Source organism: Phycodurus eques, chromosome 6 (assembly GCF_024500275.1).
Source record: "Phycodurus eques isolate BA_2022a chromosome 6, UOR_Pequ_1.1, whole genome shotgun sequence".
Classification (NCBI taxonomy): domain Eukaryota; kingdom Metazoa; phylum Chordata; class Actinopteri; order Syngnathiformes; family Syngnathidae; genus Phycodurus; species Phycodurus eques.
This window is the reverse complement of record NC_084530.1, coordinates 4,094,808-4,115,968: the sequence shown is the minus strand read 5'-3', so window position 1 is coordinate 4,115,968 and position 21,161 is coordinate 4,094,808. Positions and strand designations below refer to the sequence as shown.

Below are 21,161 nucleotides of genomic sequence, written 5' to 3'. Positions count from 1 at the left end.
ACCGAGGACACGCTGGAGAGACTATGTCTCTCGGGTGGCCTAGAAACACCTCAGGATCCCCTCGAAAGAGCTGGAGGAAGTGGCTGGGGAGAGGGAAGTCTGGGCTTCTGCTGCTGCCCCCGTGACCCCACCTCGGATAAGCGGAAGAAAATGGATGGATGGATATGTGTGTGAATATATATATATTGTCATGAACGGAACAGAGGCTAGGACCCAAAAATGCAAGACTCCAAAACAAATGGACAGTTTCCAAAAAGAGAGGTTTAATAGACGGGCATAGGTCGGTACACGGGCAGGCAATCCAAGAAGGGCAACAGTATCCAAGAACATGAGGCAAAGTGGCAAGGTCGATAATCGGAACAGGGTCAAAGTCTTACTGTGAGTCTGTGACAAGGAATGCTGGAACGTGACGACAAGGTACAACGAACTGGAAACGAGTGGGAATGAGACACGAGGTTAAATACAAGCGGTAATTAGGTCTGAACGAGGCACAGGTGGTGAAGATGCTCACAGGAGCAGGTGTGTGAGAAACGAGAGAGAGGAAGACAAAACGTGGAACACACGCACACACACACACACACACACACACATGACAGTACCCCCCCCTTAACGGCCGGCCCCAGACGGCCCTGGGGCCCCTGGATGCGCAAAGTGGAAGTCCCGAATGAGCGAATCATCCATGATAAACGCAGACGGTACCCATGAACGTTCCTCAGGCCCATAGCCCTCCCAGTCCACCAGATATTGAAACCCCCTCCCCCTCCGACGAGACGACAACAGCCGCTTCACAGCGAAGACCGGGCCCCCATCCACAAACCGGGGGGGAGCAGGGGGCCTGGAAGGCGGGACCAGAGGGGACTCCCGGGCTGGTTTGAGTAGGCTGACATGAAAAGCAGGGTGGACCCGCATCGACCTTGGGAGACTCAGCTTCACGGTGACAGGGTTGATGATCTTTGTGATGGGGAAGGGCTCAACGAACCTGGGAGCGAGCTTCTTGGACTCCACCCGGAGTGGAATATGTTTGGTCGAGAGCCAAACTCGCTGACCCACTTTGTAGTTCGTGGCCGGTGTCCTCCGACGGTCAGCAGCGGCTTTGTAGGACCGTCCCTGGCGCAAGCAGCATCTGTCGGGCTCGCTCCCAGGTCCTCCTGCAGCGTCTCACCAAGGTTAATGCCGCTGGAACTGTGGACTCAGGGGCTATGGCAGGAAACAGAGATGGTTGGTAACCATGCACAACGTGAAAAGGCGATAGACCAGTGGATGCAGAGGGGAGGGAATTTTGGGAGAATTCGACCCAAACCAATTTCTGAGACCAGGATCGCGGATCCTGTGAAGCGAGACACCGGAGCCCCGTCTCCAGGTCCTGGTTCAGCCTCTCGGTTTGGCCGTTGGTTTCAGGATGAAACCCAGATGACAGACTGACGGTAGCACCTATGAGATTGCAAAACTCCTTCCAAAATTGCAAAATGAATTGGGGACCCCTATCAGACACCACATTCTTGGGGAAACCATGGAACTTAAAAACCTGATTAATCATCAGCTCGGCAGTGTCTTTAGCTGAGGGGAGTTTTGGAAGTGGAATGAAGTGTGCCATCTTAGAGAACCTGTCAACAACTGTAAGAATGGTGGTATTTCCTTTAGAGGCCGGTAATCCTGTCACAAAGTCTACGGAAATGTCTGACCAAGGACGTTGTGGTATTGGCAGGGGTCGCAACTCCCCAGAAGGACGTTGATGAGAGGGCTTGTTGGCAGCACATACCTGGCAAGCATTGACATAATCAATAACATCCCTCCTAATATTAGGCCACCAAAAGCGCTGTTCGACCACTGATTGAGTCTTGGCAATGCCTGGGTGACATACAGTGCGGTTCGTGTGAGCCCAGTGGAGGACTCTTCTCCTTAAGGTCGGAACCACATAAAGCCTGTTTTCAGGGCAATCGTCAGGGCCAGTTCGTTCTGTCATGAACGGAACAGAGGCTAGGACCCAAAAATGCAAGACTCCAAAACAAATGGACAGTTTCCAAAAAGAGAGGTTTAATAGACGGGCATAGGTCGGTACACGGGCAGGCAATCCAAGAAGGGCAACAGTATCCAAGAACATGAGGCAAAGTGGCAAGGTCGATAATCGGAACAGGGTCAAAGTCTTACTGTGAGTCTGTGACAAGGAATGCTGGAACGTGACGACAAGGTACAACGAACTGGCAACGAGTGGGACTGAGACACGAGGTTAAATACAATCGGTAATTAGGTATGAACGAGGCACAGGTGGTGAAGATGCTCACAGGAGCAGGTGTGTGAGAAACGAGAGAGAGGAAGACAAAACCTGGAACACACGCACACACACACACACACACACACATGACATATATATATAATTATCATTATGTTTTTCTGATTTTACTTTTCATAGTTACGTGTTTGAGTAAACTAAACATTTTTGTTTCATTCTTTAAAATACTGACAACATTAAAAACTGTCAATTATAGCATTTATTTGCAGAAAATGACAAATGGTCAAAATAACAGACATTTATTTTATTCAGAACTCAAATAACTCAAGGAAAACAAGTTAATATTTATTTTGAAAGATCACAATACCAATGTTTTAACTTAGGAATAGTTCACAAATCAATATTTAGTACAATAACTCTTACTTTTAATCTCAGCTTTCATGCATCCTGGCATCCTCCCCACCCCTTTGCTGTTGGATGACCTTTTGCCACTACTGAAAAATTCAAACATCTCAGCTTTTTTTGATGGCTTGTGACCATCCATCTTCCTGTTGATCACATTCCAGAGGTTTTCATTGGGGTTCAGGTCTAGAGATTGGGCTGGCCATGACAGGGCCTTGATTTGGTGGTCCTTCATCTCGACGTTGACTGACCTAGCTGTGTGGCATGGAGCATTGTCCTGATGGAAAAACAGTCGTCAGAGTCAGGAAACATTGTCAGAGCATAAGGAAGCATGTTTTTTTCCAACGATAACCTTGTATGCGGTTTGATTCATGCGTCCCTCGCAAAGATGAATATGCCCGAATCCAGCCTTGCTGAAACACCCCCAGACCATCCTCTCCAAGTCTAACCATTAGTGACCAACAGCGGAAACCTGGGGCCTCATGTACAAATACTTGTGTGGATTTCCTCCCAAAACATGGCGTACGCTCAAACTCAGAAAACGTTGTACGCACAAAAATATTCAGATGTATGAAACTCTGCGTGCTCATGAATCCAAGCACATTTCCTTTGTACATTCCAATCAACGTGGAAATGAGCGCACATGTTGGAGTAGCCGACTCCTCCCTGTCCACGCCCATATTTGAATATGGAAATCATATTTAAAGGAACCCTGCACCTGAGATGCCGATCTCTGCATGATCAGAAAAAAAGGAAAATGAGCACGGTAATGAAGAAAACAAAGAAATGTTTCTGAATGTGAAGTTGCTCAATGAAGTGGAGGCACGCAAGAAAATCCTCTTTGGCATGCTGTCCTACGGTGTTAACAACACGTGAAAGAGGAGTGAATGGGACAGCGCGTGTGCGGCTGTCAATGCTGTGGAGACAGAATTGCGCGCACACGGTGAAGTAAAAAAGAAGTGGTCAGACATTAAGGTGGATGTGAAGCGGAGGACAGCTGCCCACCGCCAAAGTGTGGCCAAAAAAAGGCGGAAGAACCGATGCGGAGGGCCTCACCCCATTCAAGGAGAGAATTGCTGCAATCATGGGTGACGCTGCTCTCTCAGGGGTTATGGGAGGACACATGGCTCACTATGATCACCCCACAAGATTAATACCATGTATTTTTAGAACTCATAACAAATGTGTTCATACAGTAACCTACACTCAGCCCTGTGAGATAAAGGTTCATGTGTAAATGTTGTATGTGTGGTATTTGTAATAAATCTTTTGAATTCAAATAGAAGATCATCAGCATATCAAAGAGGATATCAAAATCTTTGACTCCTTTTTGATGACTCAATTTGTTATTTTAATACACAGGAGAGGACACGCACACTGACAAAAAAAATCATGGTTTTTTTTTTAGGAGAAGAGGGGTAAATTGTCAATTTAAATACATTTTAATCATGTGCATCCAATGTACATGTTCAAATGAAGTAAATTCAAAGGACTTTTTTTCAGTGCATGTGCTGGAGTCATAAAGCGATTGTGAGGGTAATAGGTGGCATAAATGATCGCCTTGATCAATTCGTAGGTGTCCTCACAAATATCAGTGGTTCATTAAATACACTAGTTAACAAAGGAATTCTCAGTCCTTGCCTCAATTGCATTGTTGAAATTAAATGTTGCTGGGCATGAATTGTTCATCAGTGCTAATTATTCATGTGTCTCTGGTGTGCAGATTTATGAGAACAGTTTCCCAGCATCACCTCTAAGTGTCGCCAAAGCACCAAAATCTGCAGAAACTTGCGTACGCCAGCCATGCAGTTGGCGTGAGGCACCGCACAGTTCCACGTTCATGTCACTCTTGATACATCTGACCTTTGCCGTGAAAAAGAACGGACGTCACATTTTTGTGTGTGCGCACCTTTTGTACATGAGGCCCCTGGAGAGGGCTACAAGCCACAGTGTCTCACACCCACTGTGAAATTTGGTGGAGGATCGGTGATGATCTGGACATGCAGAACAGACTTTTAAGTCTCAATCCCATGTTGTAAAACAAGGAAATGTGATCCTCTAAAGAGAGCGGTATAGACCTAAGAAACAAATGGCCTCAGGAATACCTTTGATGTAGAAATACAAAGGAAAGATAGTTGGAGCAGTTACTTTCTTGCATGCACTACGCCGTACGCTGAAAAGATCTCAATCAAATTATGTTTAAATATACTACAACTATAAATATATTATTTGAACCAAGCCTCAGCATTATTTATTGGTGAAATATGTATGATATAAATGTACAGTCCATCCATTTTCTACACAGCTTATCCTGTTCAGGTTCACGGGGAGCTGGAGCCTATGCCAGCTGACTCCGGGCAAAAGGTGGACTCCATCCTGGACTTGTCGCCAGTCAGTTGCAGGGCACATATGGACAGACAACCTCTCTCACTCACATTCACACCAACACTGAGTGGGATGACCCCATGCTGCCTGCACCAAAGTCAGGCAGATGTCTCATTACATCATCACTGACACACATCAAATTCTACAATGTCTTCATTAGCAAGTAACTGCGTCAACTTCACCAACACTGCGACGTTGCTGCCCACAAATGCCGCACATATTGCACGTCAGAAACCGCCAATAGATACAGTATACTTGTACATTATACTGTAGATAATAACTGACTTTGCCTGATTATTATTATTATTTATTTGATTTTTTGGGGATATTACATTCACTGTACAAAGAACAAATTAGGGTTCCAATGTCTGCCTATGATGTACAACTCTTCTCCAGTTAGTCTCCATTTGGAGGATTATCACAGCATACATTCAGGATTGTTAAATTGTTTTGATTATGGACTCGCCTCACAACTGCTTTTATACTGCTTGTAAAGGACAATGGCCAAGCTACCTGTACATTTAAACAACATATTACTCTGCGCCTCTCAACAAGAGGATTTTAAAAAAAATAACTAACCCCAAATGAGCTCTATCTCTAAATTTACATTTTATTCTGAAATGAAAGAAGACCAAAATATAGATTTTATTATTATCATTATTATTTTTTAAGTGTAATATGATTTATTGTATCTTCTATCCATTGGATCTTTCTTCAAGTTCCTGAATTCCAATTCCAAAAACAACACATGCCACTACCGGTAACTGTCCTTTAAAATACAGCTTCAAACAAAAAAAACCCAAACAAATACAACCCACCACACAAAAAGGCATGCCTCGTAGTAGTTTATAATCCACACTTTGGTGGCAAAAACAATGTGCTAATTACTAAGCATGCATTATGCCCCCTCTAAACCTGGAGGGCACAACAAAAGGCCACAAGCTACTTCAGACTTATCAGTAAAACACCTTTCCCCCATACCTCCACTTTAATACAGTGTAGAAATTAGTCTCTTTGACTGATTATTGTGCTCTGTCATCATAGCAACAGCAACAGCTTCTCTCTGAGGTATTTGTAGGTGAATTTCAATGCAGAGGTTTTTTTCCCATCAAAACCTCATACCCAAGACCAAGCAGCATGGCCTGACTTAAAAAAAACGGTGTGGTTGTGTTGGATGGGGGAAGCTGAAATAGGCATCAACTTCACTTTCATCACAATAGTTTCAAGTGGACAGCTAATCTAAAAGGGAGTTGTGCCAGAATTTCCAAAGATAGGACAAGATCACGCAAAGGTGATTTACAATGAGGCCCAATAAAAGATGATATACTAAAAGATGGAACAAATGAGGGACAATTGTATACATATAACTAATGCAAGAACAAAGTCATAGAGGTCAAAGATTTTTTGTTTTATTCTTCTGTAAAATAAACAATTCAAGACTTAAAATTCAAATATCCATGTTAAATGGGAGGGCTGCCAGTGAATGAGTTAACTGAACCTCAAATGTCTAGCCAATTAAAAATCTGAATTATCTTTATTTTGCCAAGTATGTCCAAAAAACACACAAGGAATTTGTCTCTGGTATTTGGAGCCACTCTAGTATGACTTATGAGTTTTACTTTTGAGACATAAAGACATTGAGAAAAACAGTCACTGAGCAATAAAAGGTTGTTAGTAATCTGGTAATGCCAGTACAATTATTGATGTTTTTTTGATAATTGAATTGAAAATGACTCCATATTCGCTTTGCTGCATTAACGCTCCTACGCCACATACTCTATGTGAGTATATCTGTTCTGTCCCAATAACGAGCAGTATCTGAAGACTCCTGGGCACAAGAATTGAGCTTTATTTAGGGTGAATCGTCAGTATTGTGCTGTAAATGTAACGATATTCTAGTTAACGGCAAGTTTGGGATTCATCCATCCATCCATTTTCTGAGCCACTTATCCTCACTCGGGTCGCGGGAGTGCTGGAGCCTATCCCAGCTATCAACGGGCAAGAGGTGGAGTACACCCTGAACTGGTTTCCAGCCAATCGAAGGGCACATTAAACAAAGAACCAGTTGCACTCACATTCACACCTACAGGCAATTTAGAGTCTGCAATCAACCTACCACACATGTTTTTGGGATGTGGGGGGGGAAACCAGAGTGCCCAGAGAAAACCCACGCTGGCACGGGGAGAACATGCAAACTACACACAGGCTGGGCCGGGGATTGAACCCTGGTCCTCAGAACTGTGAGGCAGACACTCTAACTAGTTTTCCACCGTGCCGCCAAGTTTGGGATTCACTTGTGAAATTAGATTCATGTTGAGGTTACCTGGAGCATTGTTTCCCAAATTTTATTGACCCAAGGCACGTTTTTACATTAAAACAATTGCAATAGCACACGACCAAAAAGAAAAAGAAAAAGATCATAGAAAAATACAGTATATGCATTGTATTGAAACAACGTTGATCTCGTCACAATTTATTCACACATGGCACTCAGTATGAAATCTGGGCCTCACAGTTCTGAGGACCGGGGTTCAATTCCCGGCCCCGCCTGTGTGGAGTTTGTATGTTCTCCCCGTACCTGCGTGGGTTTTCTCCGGGCACTCCGGTTTCCTCCCACATCCCAAAAACATCTATGATAGGTTAATTGAAGATTCTAAATTGCCCGTAGGTGTGAATGTGAGTGCGAATGGTTGTTTGTTTGTATGTACCCCGCCTCCTGCCCGATGATAGCTGGGATAGGCGCCAGCACGCCCGCGACCCGTGTGAGGAGAAGCAGCTCAGAAAATGGATGGATGGATGGATGGATACACAGGTTTATGGTAGCTTCTGCCATTGCCTAGTCCTAGTGGAAGAAAAATGTATTCTTTTGCCTGTTTCTACATGTCGCTGGCATGGATAAAAGAAGAAAAATACACAATTTGTAGTAAATAAATACACTTTTTCTGACTAATTAAATGAAATGTGTTAATTTCCCATGTAACACCGGATGATCTCTCAGGACATGAATGTGCTATAGAACATCGGTTGAGAATCACCGCTCTGGATGGACCTGGCTAGCTAATAGGCTCATTCTCACTGCTACATTATTAGCCTTTGGATTCCAGAATCCCCACATTTTTATTGAATTTTATTGCACTTGTCATATTTTATTTCCAATTCAGCTATTTTGAGGGAATTCATTATTCACAGTGCTAGTCCCTGGACACTTTTGAATGGTTACTTTCTGTTGGCTGCCTGATAAGATTGATAAACCCCCTGCAGCCTCGTTCTTTCTATTACCAGATGTTTCACTCCTGTGCAGGAGGTTGTTCTGTTTCATTCTGTTTCATAATTCCTGCAAAAATATTTTGAGTTTATTTCTTTTTTTCCCCAGCCACTATTAGTTTGTTCAGTTACAACAAATGTTCTTGGAGTGTACTGACTATTTTACTTTTTTTTGTCGATTCAGATCTTCTGACTCTGGCTCCACGTATGAGAAAATGAATGACAAAATTGGATCCAAGACTGTTCTGACTTACCTTTATGTCTGTCCAACCAACAAAAGAAAGGTAAGATGCAGCATGTTTTCATAATCTTAACATTTAATGATTTATTTCATATTTATGTCGAGAAGTTATGGAAAGAATAAAATTAATGTTAGAAACATCATTGATTAACTTCACAAGCTGTCTGAAAGTTCTGTCGATTAACAATTAACTTTATCTGCGTAATATTCTAAAATCAGGGTCTGAAATATCTAATATCGCATCGTCAAATGCGTCGTAAAATAAGGTGTTTGGCGATGTGTTTCCCAATTTCCATCACTACAATATGGTCAAAGAGGGTGCCGCAGATGAGATTTATTGTTTCCTTTTTGTCCAGCACGCAAATGTAATTAAATATTGTCGAAATTACTCGCCGAAGTTTGTTGAAGTTGTTACAGGCGCCGTGCTAAAAAATAATAATACTGCAAGTATAACCGCACGGAGGCACACAACAAGGCAGTGGATTTGGATAAAAATCCTGCAACATTATCTAAAATCTACTCCTATTGGATGGGTGTTGAGACGTTTCTCTAACAGTGAGAAGGATAGAGTAAGTAAATTCAATCTGTGGTGTGTGGTATGGTACTACAGTATATTCTGTGTACAGCACAAGGCGCAAGGATGTATGACGCCATCAGGGTGCGTACCGTCTCAAAGATAGCGAGCCAGTTGATCTGCCTCTAGATGTTATATTTATTTTGTCAGGGGGGAAAAAAAAACACGAAAGACAGGAGTTGTGTCCCCTGAATAGAAAGCATAACTATAAGTCTGTATTTATTTCTTTATTTTTTTTTATCATTGGTGATTTCAAACAGCAAATGATCCTAGATTGCTGTTGCACTTGTAATTCATTCAAGTTAATTTTATATTAAAAAACATGTAACCCTATTAATTATAATTTAGGAAGAAATCCAAGACATTTGAATTTTGTGAAACCATGAATGCTAAAATGTATTGGGTTTAATTACAGTAATTTTGCATTTGCAGTGTGTAGGGTTTTCATTTGATTAAATACATTATAAATGGGGCGGCACGGTGTACAACCGGTGAGATCGTCAGCCTCCCACATCCCATAAACATGCATTAATTGGAGACTCAAAATTGCCCGTAGGTGTGACTGTGAGTGTGACTGGTTGTTTGTTTGTATGTGCCTTGCGATTGGCTGGCAACCTGTTTAGGGTGTACCCCGCCTCCTGCTTGTGCTTGTGTGGGACAACTGACGGTAACACAGGTTGTATTAGGCTATTAACTCACAGGTTCTGACAGGTGTTTAGACACCATAAAAGCATTTTACCACACCACTCATCAGTAGCACAGCCTTGCTCATTTCACATATCCTGCCCTGCCCTTTTCTGTCCTCTCTCATCTTGTCATATTGGTTAGTTGTTGCATGCCTAAAACCGTTTTCTGTCCGGCTGCATTTTCAATGAACATCAGAATAATTGAAACATAAAAAATAAGCAAAGGGAGTATTTCAAACTGCCCTGTTGCAGAGCAAAACTGTTCCAGCACAAAAGGCATACAGATCCACCATTCTGCATAGCCATAAAGCTTAACAGGACAGGTAAAATAAATCAATAAAACAAATAATAAAAATATTCCAAAAAAAGAAATATAATAATAAGAATAAGAATATAATAACAATATAAGACAGACAGATTGGTGCAACATCTGCAGTGATGCAAAAGTAGCATTAGTCTGTCACAGTCAAGAAGGAGCTGAGGCGAAAGGCATAGCTCTCGATTTACCGGTGGATCTACAACCCCAATTCCAATGAAGTTGGGACGTTGTGTTAAACATAAATAAAAACAGAATACAATGATTTGCAAATCATGTTCAACCTATATTTAATTGATATAGCTATAATATATATTTAATGTTCAAACTGATAAACTTGATTGTTTTTAGCAAATAATCATTAACTTGGAATTTTATGGCTGCAACATGTTCCAAAAAAGCTGGGACAGGGTCATGTTTACCATTGTGTTACATCACCTTTTCTTTTAACAACATTCAATAGTTTGGGAACTGAGGACACTAATTGTTGAAGCTTTGTAGGTGGAATTCTTTCCCATACTTGCTTGATGTACAGCTTCAGCTGTTCAACAGTCCGGGGTCTCCGTTGTCGTATTTTATGCTTCATAATGTGCCAAACATTTTCAATGGGAGACAGGTCTGGACTGCAGGCAGTACCGGCACACTTTTACTACAAAGCCACGCTGTTGTAACGCAGCATTAATGGTGCCTTCACAGATGTGTAAGTTACCCATGCCATTGGCACTAACACAGCCCCATACCATCACACAGGGTGGCTTTTGAACTTTGCGTCAATAACAGTCCGGATGGTTCTTTTCCTCTTTGACCCGGAGGACACGATGTCCACAATTTACAAAAACAATGTGAAATGTGGACTCGTCGGACCACAGAACACTTTTCCACTTTGCATCAGTCCATCGTAGATGAGCTCGGGCCCAGAGAAGTCGGCGGCGTTTCTGGGTGCTGCGGATTAATGGCTTTTGCTTTGTATAGTAGAGTTTCAAGTTGCACTTACGGATGTAGCGCCGAACTGTATTTACTGACATTGGTTTTCTGAACTGTTCCTGAGCTCATGTGGTGATATCCTTTACACATTGATGTCGGTTTTTGATGCAGTGACGCCTGAGGGATCGAAGGTCACAGGCATTCAATGTTGGTTTTCGGCCTTGCCGCTTACATGCAGTGATTTCTCCAGATTCTCTGAACCTTTTGATGATATTATGGACCGTAGATGATGAAATCCCTAAATTCCTTGCAATTGTACGCTGAGGAACATTGTCCTTAAACTGTTCGACTAGTTTCTCACGCACTTGTTCACAAAGAGGTGAACCTCGCCCCATCTTGGCTTGTGAATGACTGTGCAATTCACGGAAGCTCCTTTTATACCCAATCATGGCACCCACCTGTTTCCAATTAGCTTGTTCACCTGTGGGATGTTCCAAACAGGTGTTTGATGAGCATTCCTCAACTTTCTTGGTCTTTTTTGCCACCTGTCCCAGCTTTTTTGGAACGTGTTGCAGCCATAAAATTCTAAGTTAATGATTATTTGGTAAAATCAATAAAGTTGATCAGTTTGAACATTAAATATCTTGTCTTTGTCGTGTATTCAGTTAAATATAGGTTAAACATGATTTGCATATCATTGTATTCTGTTTGGCGGCGCGGTGGTCGACTGGTTAGAGCGTCTGCCTCACAGTTCCGAGGACTGGGGTTCAATCCCGAGCCCCATCTGTGTGGAGTTTGCATGTTCTCCCCGTACCTGCATGGGTTTTCTCCGGGCACTCCGGTTTCCTCCCACATCCCAAAAACATGCGTGGTAGGTTAATTGACATCTCTAAATTGCCCGTAGGTGTGAATGTGAGTGTGAATGGTTGTTTGTTTGTATGTGCCCTGCGATTGGCTGGCAATCAGTTCAAGGTGTACCCCGCCTCTTGCCCGATGATAGCTGGGATAGGTTCCAGCACGCCCGCGACCCTAGTGAGAAGAAGCGGTTCAGAAAATGGATGGATGGATGTATTCTGTTTATTTATGTTTAACACAACGTCCCAACTTCATTGGAATTGGGGTTGCACATTCTCATCCTCACCTATGGCCACGAGCTGTGGGTCTTGACCGAAAGAACAACATTACAGATACAAGTGGCCAAAATGAGTTTCCATCACAGGTTCTCTCCCTTAGAGATAGGGTGAGAAGCTTGGTCATCCAGAATTGTCTCACAATAAATCCGCTGTTCGAGAAGAGCCAGGTTGCTTAGGCATCTGTTTAGGATGCCTCCTGGACACCTCCCAGGTGAGTCGATCACAAGAAGAACAAGAAGAAGAAGAATCACCTTTTATTGTCATGAACATGCATGCATGCACACAAAATTTGTTCTCTGCATTTTACTCATCACAGTGAACACACACATTAGTGGAACACACTGGAGCAGGGGGCAGGGGGCAGTTGAAGCGCCCGGGGAGCATTTCGGGGTATCAGTGTCTTGCTCAAGGACACCACAGCTGTGAGTCCGGGGGATGTTGGCAGATGGTCCAGTCGGGGTCTTGAATCTAGGTCCCCCATGGTAGCAGGCTTAACCATTGGGCCATAGCTGCCCGGACTAGGTACTAGGTAGGACAACACTAGCCTGGGTTTTGGTGTGGAAACGACTTCCAAGTTGGAGGCACGCCCCAAACCATGAATGGTATCATTCTTTTGGAATGCAAAACGCCATTAAGATGCCTTGCAAAGAGGACACTTTCCATCAACAGCAGTCGGTGGGTGGAAACACCCTTGTTAATATTCCATTCAGTTGGAAAAAGAGTTTGGAACTGCCTCAATACCCGAAGAGGCTGTGTTTTTGTTTGTTACTTGTTGGAGGCAGAATTATTGAGTCTCCCTGAAATGGGCAAAAGCATGGCATAGGGGCCGGGAGGGAGTGTTGGTGTTGATTGAACCCACCAGACGCGTGTCATTAGTGGATGCGGGCTCTCGCTGGCTCCATTGGACGAAGGAGGGCCATTGTGTGTTTTGATGTTAATTTCCTTTATAGATGATCGAATTTATTGCCCAGTGAGTGAACATTGGAAAGAAAGATGGATAGGAGTGGCATTCTTCAGGGGTTAACTTTGACCTTAACTGTTAGCCCACCGCAGCAACCAGGCTTCTGCATGCGGCCCGAGAGCAGCTACTTGCTCCTCTGTCGACTTGATCTGCAATGCGAAGGTGTTGCTATGTAAGTCGCTTGATCATGCTGAGAGCTGTGCTCTGTTGCACCACAGTGGTCGTAAGCGCCGTAGTTACGAACTCAAAGTCAATAGATGATCGCAATTTCAGCTAGTGGTCGCAATCATATGTTAATTTACTGTGGATATTGATTATTTTTGGTGTTGGAAGTGAATAATTTTGGGCAAAATGTCCATGACTGTCTTGAGCCAGTGCAACAGCAGCCGCTTGGCTGGCCCTGGGCAACCACCGTGCCACTGAATGAGACTGCTGTTGTTATCGGTCAACTTTTTTTATATCAGACCTATGGTATGACATAATTTTTTTCCCCAATATCGGCCCCATAATTATCATTCATACTACCATATCATCATACGACCTGGTTTGAAGTGTACCGAAATGTTGTGTTGATTGAAAATCCTTCAATGACACTGTTGTTGCTTCTGGCTCTCTTTTCTTTCTTATCCCCTTTGTTCTTTTCCCTTCTGGAAATAGAAACACTTTTCACAAACAGCCAGCTAGTCACAGGTTGTGAGGGCCTCAAAAACTGTTTGTAATTACTGGTACTACAACGACAGTATTATATTGTCACAGCGACTGAATCAGCTATTTGGAAGAATAACCTAACAGAAACTGAAAGGGAACAAATTAGATTAAAAGTGTCGGCAGTTATTTTCAATGCCAAAGCCCCACCTCCCTACTCCCCCTAGAGGAAAGAAAAGCTCTGACATCGCTGAGCAGGGATATACACATCACAATTCTGTCAGCAGACAAAAAGAGATACACAGTAATCCTAAACACAACAGACTAACATAACAAGGTACTCACACTTCTCACTGATGTCAACACATATGAACGACTGAAAAGCGAACCATTGGTTGGAGACAAATCACTAAGTACCTACAAACGTTACAGAAGTCAAAACCCAGGCTAGTGCTGTCCTAGCTAGCCATTTGCATGGAGAGATGAAGCCTGCAAAACATGTTTATATTCTCCCCATCCAGTAAATAATATTTACCACCACAAAGTTTCAATATTAATGTTGATTATAAACTAAAAAAAAGTGTGAATTTGAAAAGATTTCCTGAGCGCAATAAAGTACTTAGTCATTTTGTGTAAAAGTATAAATAACTAGGTCATTTTTTTATCAGCTGGTTATTGAAGGGAATATAGAATACTTTATATTCTAATATGTAATTCTAACTAGTTTGGAAGAGAATGTGTATTGGAGTATAGGAGTATACTGCAGGAAGGCCCCCAGCGGGGGGTATGTGGCCCCCATCAGGGGGTATTTGGAGACAGGAACTGCGGGGAGCCGCTATAAACATTGAATGCAGGAGACATCGGCAGGCGACGTCTGGACCCAGATCAAATAGTCATCATTTGGCCGAACAACGATGACGTCAGATTACGGACCAATCAGACGACAGTGATTCCACACCGGCCTGTTTGAAACATTGTATAAGTCTAGGGGAGAGTCAGATAGTTTTGTTCTACTACTGTATCTGCTAAGAATAAGTTAGGGTAGTTACGAACCCAGAGCTCTGCAAAATGTATAGACTCCTCTGTCAGGAATAAATTGGTTGCTTTTTATACATTGTTGTGAACGACGTTCTTTCACGAAAACGAACACGCTTGGAACCACGGAAGTTAGGAGAATTTAAAACACAGGTTCCTTCATTATCTGTTCATAAAGTAGTTATTTATGTAATAATAAATTGGTTATCCATTCATAAACCAATTATCTGTATACAGTAATCCCCACCTCCATCGGTTTAAATTTCTCCGTAATAAGTGAAATTCATGAAAGAGAAATACCCTATATAATTACACCCGAGGCATGTTTTTTGTTGCATTTACGGCACTTGTTTTTTTTAAGGCCCATAAACACACAAAAACATAAACACAAACACATAATATGGAAATCTTGAGAGAGAGAAAGAGCAACGGTTAACACAAAAATATTTTACAAACAGTATAAAAGCAACAACTGCAATAACAATCTGCAATATAGCAGGACCACGAAGTAAGAGCCGTGATATAGCGAAGGACTGCCGTAGCTGTATTCCGTGATGATAAGTTGCAGGGACCAGGCTCTGGATTTTGTGGGGCTATCCAGGTTGACACGCCTCTGCAACATCGCGTGGACATCGGGGACAGCGCCTCTGGATTGGCAGACTGGGGTGGTGGTCCCCTTTTTAAGAAGCCTCCCTGGTAAGGTCATTCAGGGGTGCTGGAGAGGAGGGTCCATCGGGAAGTGGAATCTCAGATTCAGGATGAGCAGTGTGGTTTTCATCCTGGCCATGGAACAGTGGACCAGTTCTACAGCCTCGGCAAGGTCCTCGAGGGTGCATGGGAGTTCGCCCAACCAGTCTACATTTGTTATGTGGACTTGGAGAAGGCGTTCGACCGTGTCCCTCGGGCACGGTCCCTCCTGTGGGGGGTGCTTCGGGAGTATGGGGTACCGAACCTCCTGATACGGGCTGTTCGGTCCCTGTATCAGAGTTTGCGCCGCATATCCAGCAGTAAATCGGACTCGTTTCCGGTGAGGGTTGGACTCCGCTAAGGCTGCCCTTTGTCACTGATTCTGTTCATAACTTTTATGGTCAGAATTTCAAGGCGCAGACGAGGCATAGAGGGGGTCCGGTTTGGTGGCCTCAGTATTGCATCTCCGCTTTTTGCAGATGATGTGGTTCTGTTGGCTTCATCAAGCCGTGATCTCCAACTCTCACTGGAGCAGTTCGCAGCCGAGTGTGAAGCGGCTGGGATGAGAATCAGCACCTCAAAATCTGAGACCATGGTCCTCAGTCAGAAAAGGGTGGCATGCCCTCTCCAGGTCGCGGATGAGATCCTGTCCCAAGTGGAGGAGTTCAAGTATCTTGGGGTCTTGTTCACGAGTGAGGGAAGAATGGAACGGGAGATCGACAGGCGGATCGGTGCAGCGTCTGCAGTGATGCGGACTTCTTATCGGTCGGATGTGGTAAAGAAGGAGCTAAGCCGAAAGGCGAAGCTCTCGATTTAACATTTTAATTTCAATTTCCCTTTGAGATAGGGTGAGAAGCTCAGTAATCCGGGAGGATCTCAGAGTAGAGCCGTTGCTCCTCCACATCGAGAGGAGCCAGATGAGGTAGCTGGGGCATCTGATTCGGATGCCTCCCGGACTCCTCCCTGGTGATGAGACCCCGGGGACGACACAGGAGACGCTGGAGAGACTACGTCTTTCGGCTGGCCTGGAAACGCCTCGGGATCCCCCCGGAACAGCTGGATGAAGTGGCTGGGGAGAGAGAAGTCTGGGCGTCCCTGCTAAAGCTACTGACCCCGCGACCCGACCGCAGATAAGCGGTAGAAAATGGATGGATGGATGGACTATAACGCTCATATTCGAATTTAGCATTTCAAAAAGACAGCATGACCCTCGTGTGGCTGTAACTATGGTTGATCACACTGTGAGCTCTGCTTCTGCCTGTTTATTTTTCTCCCCTGACAGTGATGGAACAATCATCAGATCACACCTTGACTTTACAGTATCTCATCAGTGCACTGTGGTGCAACAGAGCAACAAAATGATAAACAATCAACAATTCTGAAGGAATAGACAAGGTTAACATTACACCAACGTCCCAGTCACAACAGGGGAACGCAAACAGTGATGGCGTTCAGACAAGACAGAGCAGTATAATCATCAATTGGGAATATTTAATTTATTACACTGATCATTCTGATTATAATCTCTCAAGGGAAAATTCAACTTCTACTCTGCTCCATGTATTTTGTGTTGTTCACCACACACATAAAACCAAATCACATGCATGCTAAGGGAGATGTCAGAGTGAAAGTGGTGCACAAACAGCTTCGAGCTTGTGGTCGGTGTGTACATTTTTAAATTTTGTCCACAGGGGGACATGAACCATGACCGTCTGGTTCCAAAGCTCAAATGGTCACAAATGACCTGTTGCCCCTCCACTCAGTACAGGAGATGAGATGGACTGGGCAGGACATTTTGCATCACTAGGTTTTTACAGGCAGCCGACTGACGAAAATGTCCTAATGGTTTGGGTCATCTGTTTGTTTAGCATACATCTGACAGCCTTAAAAGCCAAATGTTTTATTTTTTTATTGTGGACCATCGGTAAACACCATTTTTGGGAGACCTCAAGCAGCCCTAGATAGAATCTGAGCATCCCCAAAATTAGTTTTTTTTCTACTATACAGGAAGTCCTCGATTTACGAACGAGTTCCGTTCCTACGCTGGCGACGTAACACGAATTTCCGCGAAATACTTCTGTTATGGGTATTGTCCCACGTGATTGTAAAAGCAAGCTCAGTGTGTGTGGGCGTCGATGTGTGAGTGAGACTGGACTGCGCAGGCGTCATCAAGCGGGACTATGAAGGAGGAAGGAATGTGCGCCGGTGCGAATGTGTACAGTAGCAAGTGTCGTGACGGCGACTGGGGAAGAGTAGCGATTAGCGGAGGACCCGTTGACGTTGAATGTGCAGAGGAGCTAATAAAGCCATTAAAGCAGCAAATTGGTGCTTCGTGCCTTTATTGTTGCTGCCCCCCAGCTCAGCTGTGCAACGAGAGAAGGGACTTAACCCCTGCGTCTCCCGACCACGGTCAGGTGACCGTAGCAGGAAAGGTTAACACTTCGTATAAAGAAACTAAAATACATTAAAATAAAAATAAGTTGCTGTACTTACCATTACTGCTGAGAGTGTGAAGAAAGGCAAATATACTCCCTGGGCGCAAACACAGACAAGCACTATGCACTAGCTAAGCAGAAACACTATGGTGCTGGGACAAAATGGCGAACGAGGCACGGGCGTCGTAAAGTCGAAACGTCGTAGGTCGAGTACGTCGTAACTCGAGGACTTTCAGTTTTGAACAGGCTAGAAAAGTAAATATAGAAAACAAAAGAAAAGACATGAAACTATAGTATTTTGCTTGAAACCTATTATTTAACCACTGAAAATACAACACCCTGCGATTGGCTGGCAACCAGTTCAGGGTGTACCCCACCACCTGCCTGATGATAGCTGGGATAGGCTCCAGCACTCCCGCGACCCTTGTGAGGCTAAGCGCCTCAGAGAATGGATGGATGAAATATAACACCCTCAAAAGTGGTTTGTTCCACTACAGGGTCGTTGCTAAGCATAAAGCTCTACTACTACTACACACACAGACACACACACACACACACAGTCGTGTGTATTGGTTACATACCCTTTGGCAGCGATGACAGCTTTCAAACATTTATTGTATTCATCTTTCGGATTTTTGCACTTCTCAGGTGGTATTTTTTTACACTCTTTCTTTGCAATTTGTTCAAGATGTTCTTAAACATTTGCAGGGTAAGAACCCTCCCCAATGGCAGATTTCAGCTCCCCCAAAAGATTTTCAATTGGATTGAGATCAGGACTCATTGCTGGCCATTTCAAAACGGTCCATTTTTTCCTTTTAAACCACACCTGTGTGCTTTTGGTTGTGTGCTTTGAGTCTTTGTCTTGCTGGAGGGCCCATGATTTTTGCCTCAAACCAAGATGTCTTATACTAAGTAAGACATTTTGCTCTAAAATCTCAATAATTTTCTGATTTCCTGATTTTTTGTGAAACAGAAAAGACCTCCAGTACCAGATTTTGCAAAGCAGCCCCACAGCATTATGGATCCTCCAGCATGTTTGACTGTTGGCAGGGTGTTCTTTTCCTTAAAGGCTTCATTGCACCATCTGTAAACATACTGTTTGTGTGCATTGCTAAAAACGTCCATTTTTGTTTCATCCGTCCATAAAATATTGTTTATGGTTTGCTCTTTTGTATCAAACAGATGTTCGCTGAAGAAAAATGTTTCACTTGATTAATTTTCTTCAGGGAATATTCCACATTTAGTACTTAAACTTGATGGGTGCCAATAATGGTGAGCACGACTGTATGGGGGGAGTGCCCCCCACAGAATGCCACGCTGGGTGGCTGCCCATACAGCCCGTATCAGAAACCTTCACTACTTACCATTATTTTTGTTCATTTTGTTGTCCTGTCGACGTATTGTATTTCCAACAAGCCTGCTAGTTGGGGGCACCATAAAACAGCTCTCCGACCCTAACGTGTCACTGCAAGTGTGTGTTTAGACATGTTGATATACTTGTAGACCAATTCCAGCCACCTGTAGGAGGTGGGACCCACCAGCCAGCTTGCGGGGTTGCTGACAGCCTCACATTGTCGCACGATTGAAGCAGTTCTGAATCGCCTCCTGTTTCCCTCCCAAGAGTGTTCCTCCTCACTTTCTGTACAGTTTGTGTGGGCTTCCTGCATTAGCGTACCTGTTCGGCTTATATACAAATGTGTGCATACGTACGCGTGCAGTTCACCTGCTGCTTGGAACACAGCAATGATCTCCGAGCGGGGGAGGGGAGAGGAGGGTTGCGACCGGTTGCAAATAAATGAAGGAATCGGGAACGCTGAGGTGGATGCGACACTAACAATTGCACAGAAAGTTTTTTGTTTTTTTTACATTCTGGCTGTAACTGTTCATTGGGAAAACTCTTGGCACTCCAGTCCGAGCTGGATACCGGGTCATAGCTCATTATCACTGGGACAAGCGAGGCCGAATTTGAACCCTGGTCCTCAGAACTGTGAGGCAGATGTGCAAACCAGTCGTCCACCGTGCCGCCCCTCATATAGTCTCAGATGTACAACCTGGACTGGGGCCTCACTTATCAAAAAGCAGGATTCTTCCTAAAAGTGTATAAACATACAACCATTCAGACTCACACCTCCGGGCAATTTAGAGTCTTCAATTAACCTATCATGCATGTTTTTGGGATATGGGAGGAAACCAGAGTACCCAGAGAAAACCCAGGCAGGCAATCCAACAATGATTATACTGTATTTAAAAGAGATTATATGTGCCAGTACCTACATGGCATTCATTAGGTTGTTCATAAAGAAATAATTTCAGTGATTCCATAACCTTGCTGAATAATATTCACTATATATAGATTAAGTAGTATGTTTATACTGTATATCACAACAAAAGTACAACTTTTTTTCTGCTATGTAATTATCCATCCATCCATCCATCCATCCATTTCAACACCGCTTATCCTGGTTAGGGTCACGGGACGCTGGAGCCTATCCCAGCTGACTTCGGGCGAAAGGCTGACTACACCCTGAACTGGTCGCCAGTCAGTCGCAGGGCACATATAGACACGGACAACCATTCGCACTCACATTCACACCGTCACTGAGTGGGAACTGAACCCACACTGCCTGCACCAAAGTCAGGCGAGTGTACCACTACACCATCAGTGACTGCTGTTTAATTAAAACAATCAAATTTTATAGAATGAAAATGATACTACGAATAAAAATGAGTGCAGCTTCAGAGTCATAGCGACAAGCTATTCCATGCTTGTTAGATTAACTTGGAAGGGTCGTGTAGTTGTTTCCAAGTATTTGCCTGATGTGAGTCAAAGTCTGGCCTTTTCTACTGACATTGCTTCTGGTACAATTAGTTCTTTTTGCATTCTCTCCCTACTTTTAGTATTCCACCACATTTACTTAAAATTGCCCCTCAAATATGTATGTCTGTTCACTTCAACAGCAATAAAACAAAAATAAACAAAAAACACACCTTGACGACTGTGTTTTTCCCCCTTGCTCACAGATTATGGTGTTGACTGATCCTGAGTTTGAGAGCAGTGTGCTAATCAGCTCTGATGAAGGAGCCAGCTACCAGAAGTACCGCCTCACTTTCTACATCCTAAGCCTGTTATTCCACCCTACTGAGGAAGACTGGGCCTTAGCCTACAGTCACGATCAAAAGGTAAATGTGAGCTAGATTTGATCTTCTTTCTTCATGTGCCATGATAACGTGTGATTCAAACTT

General features: G+C 43.6%; 1 protein-coding gene across 3 annotated transcripts in view; it reads left to right on the top strand.

Annotated features, from left to right (window-relative positions):
* Positions 1 to 21,161, top strand: part of sorcs3a (sortilin related VPS10 domain containing receptor 3a) — a 281,809-nt gene that overhangs the window by 139,243 nt on the left and 121,405 nt on the right. For all 3 annotated transcript variants that reach the window (XM_061679784.1, XM_061679782.1, XM_061679785.1), the window contains 2 exons: positions 8,466 to 8,565; positions 20,940 to 21,098. In XM_061679784.1, the coding sequence (XP_061535768.1) occupies positions 8,466 to 8,565; positions 20,940 to 21,098 (259 nt within the window). The remainder of the gene's footprint in view (positions 1 to 8,465; positions 8,566 to 20,939; positions 21,099 to 21,161) is intronic.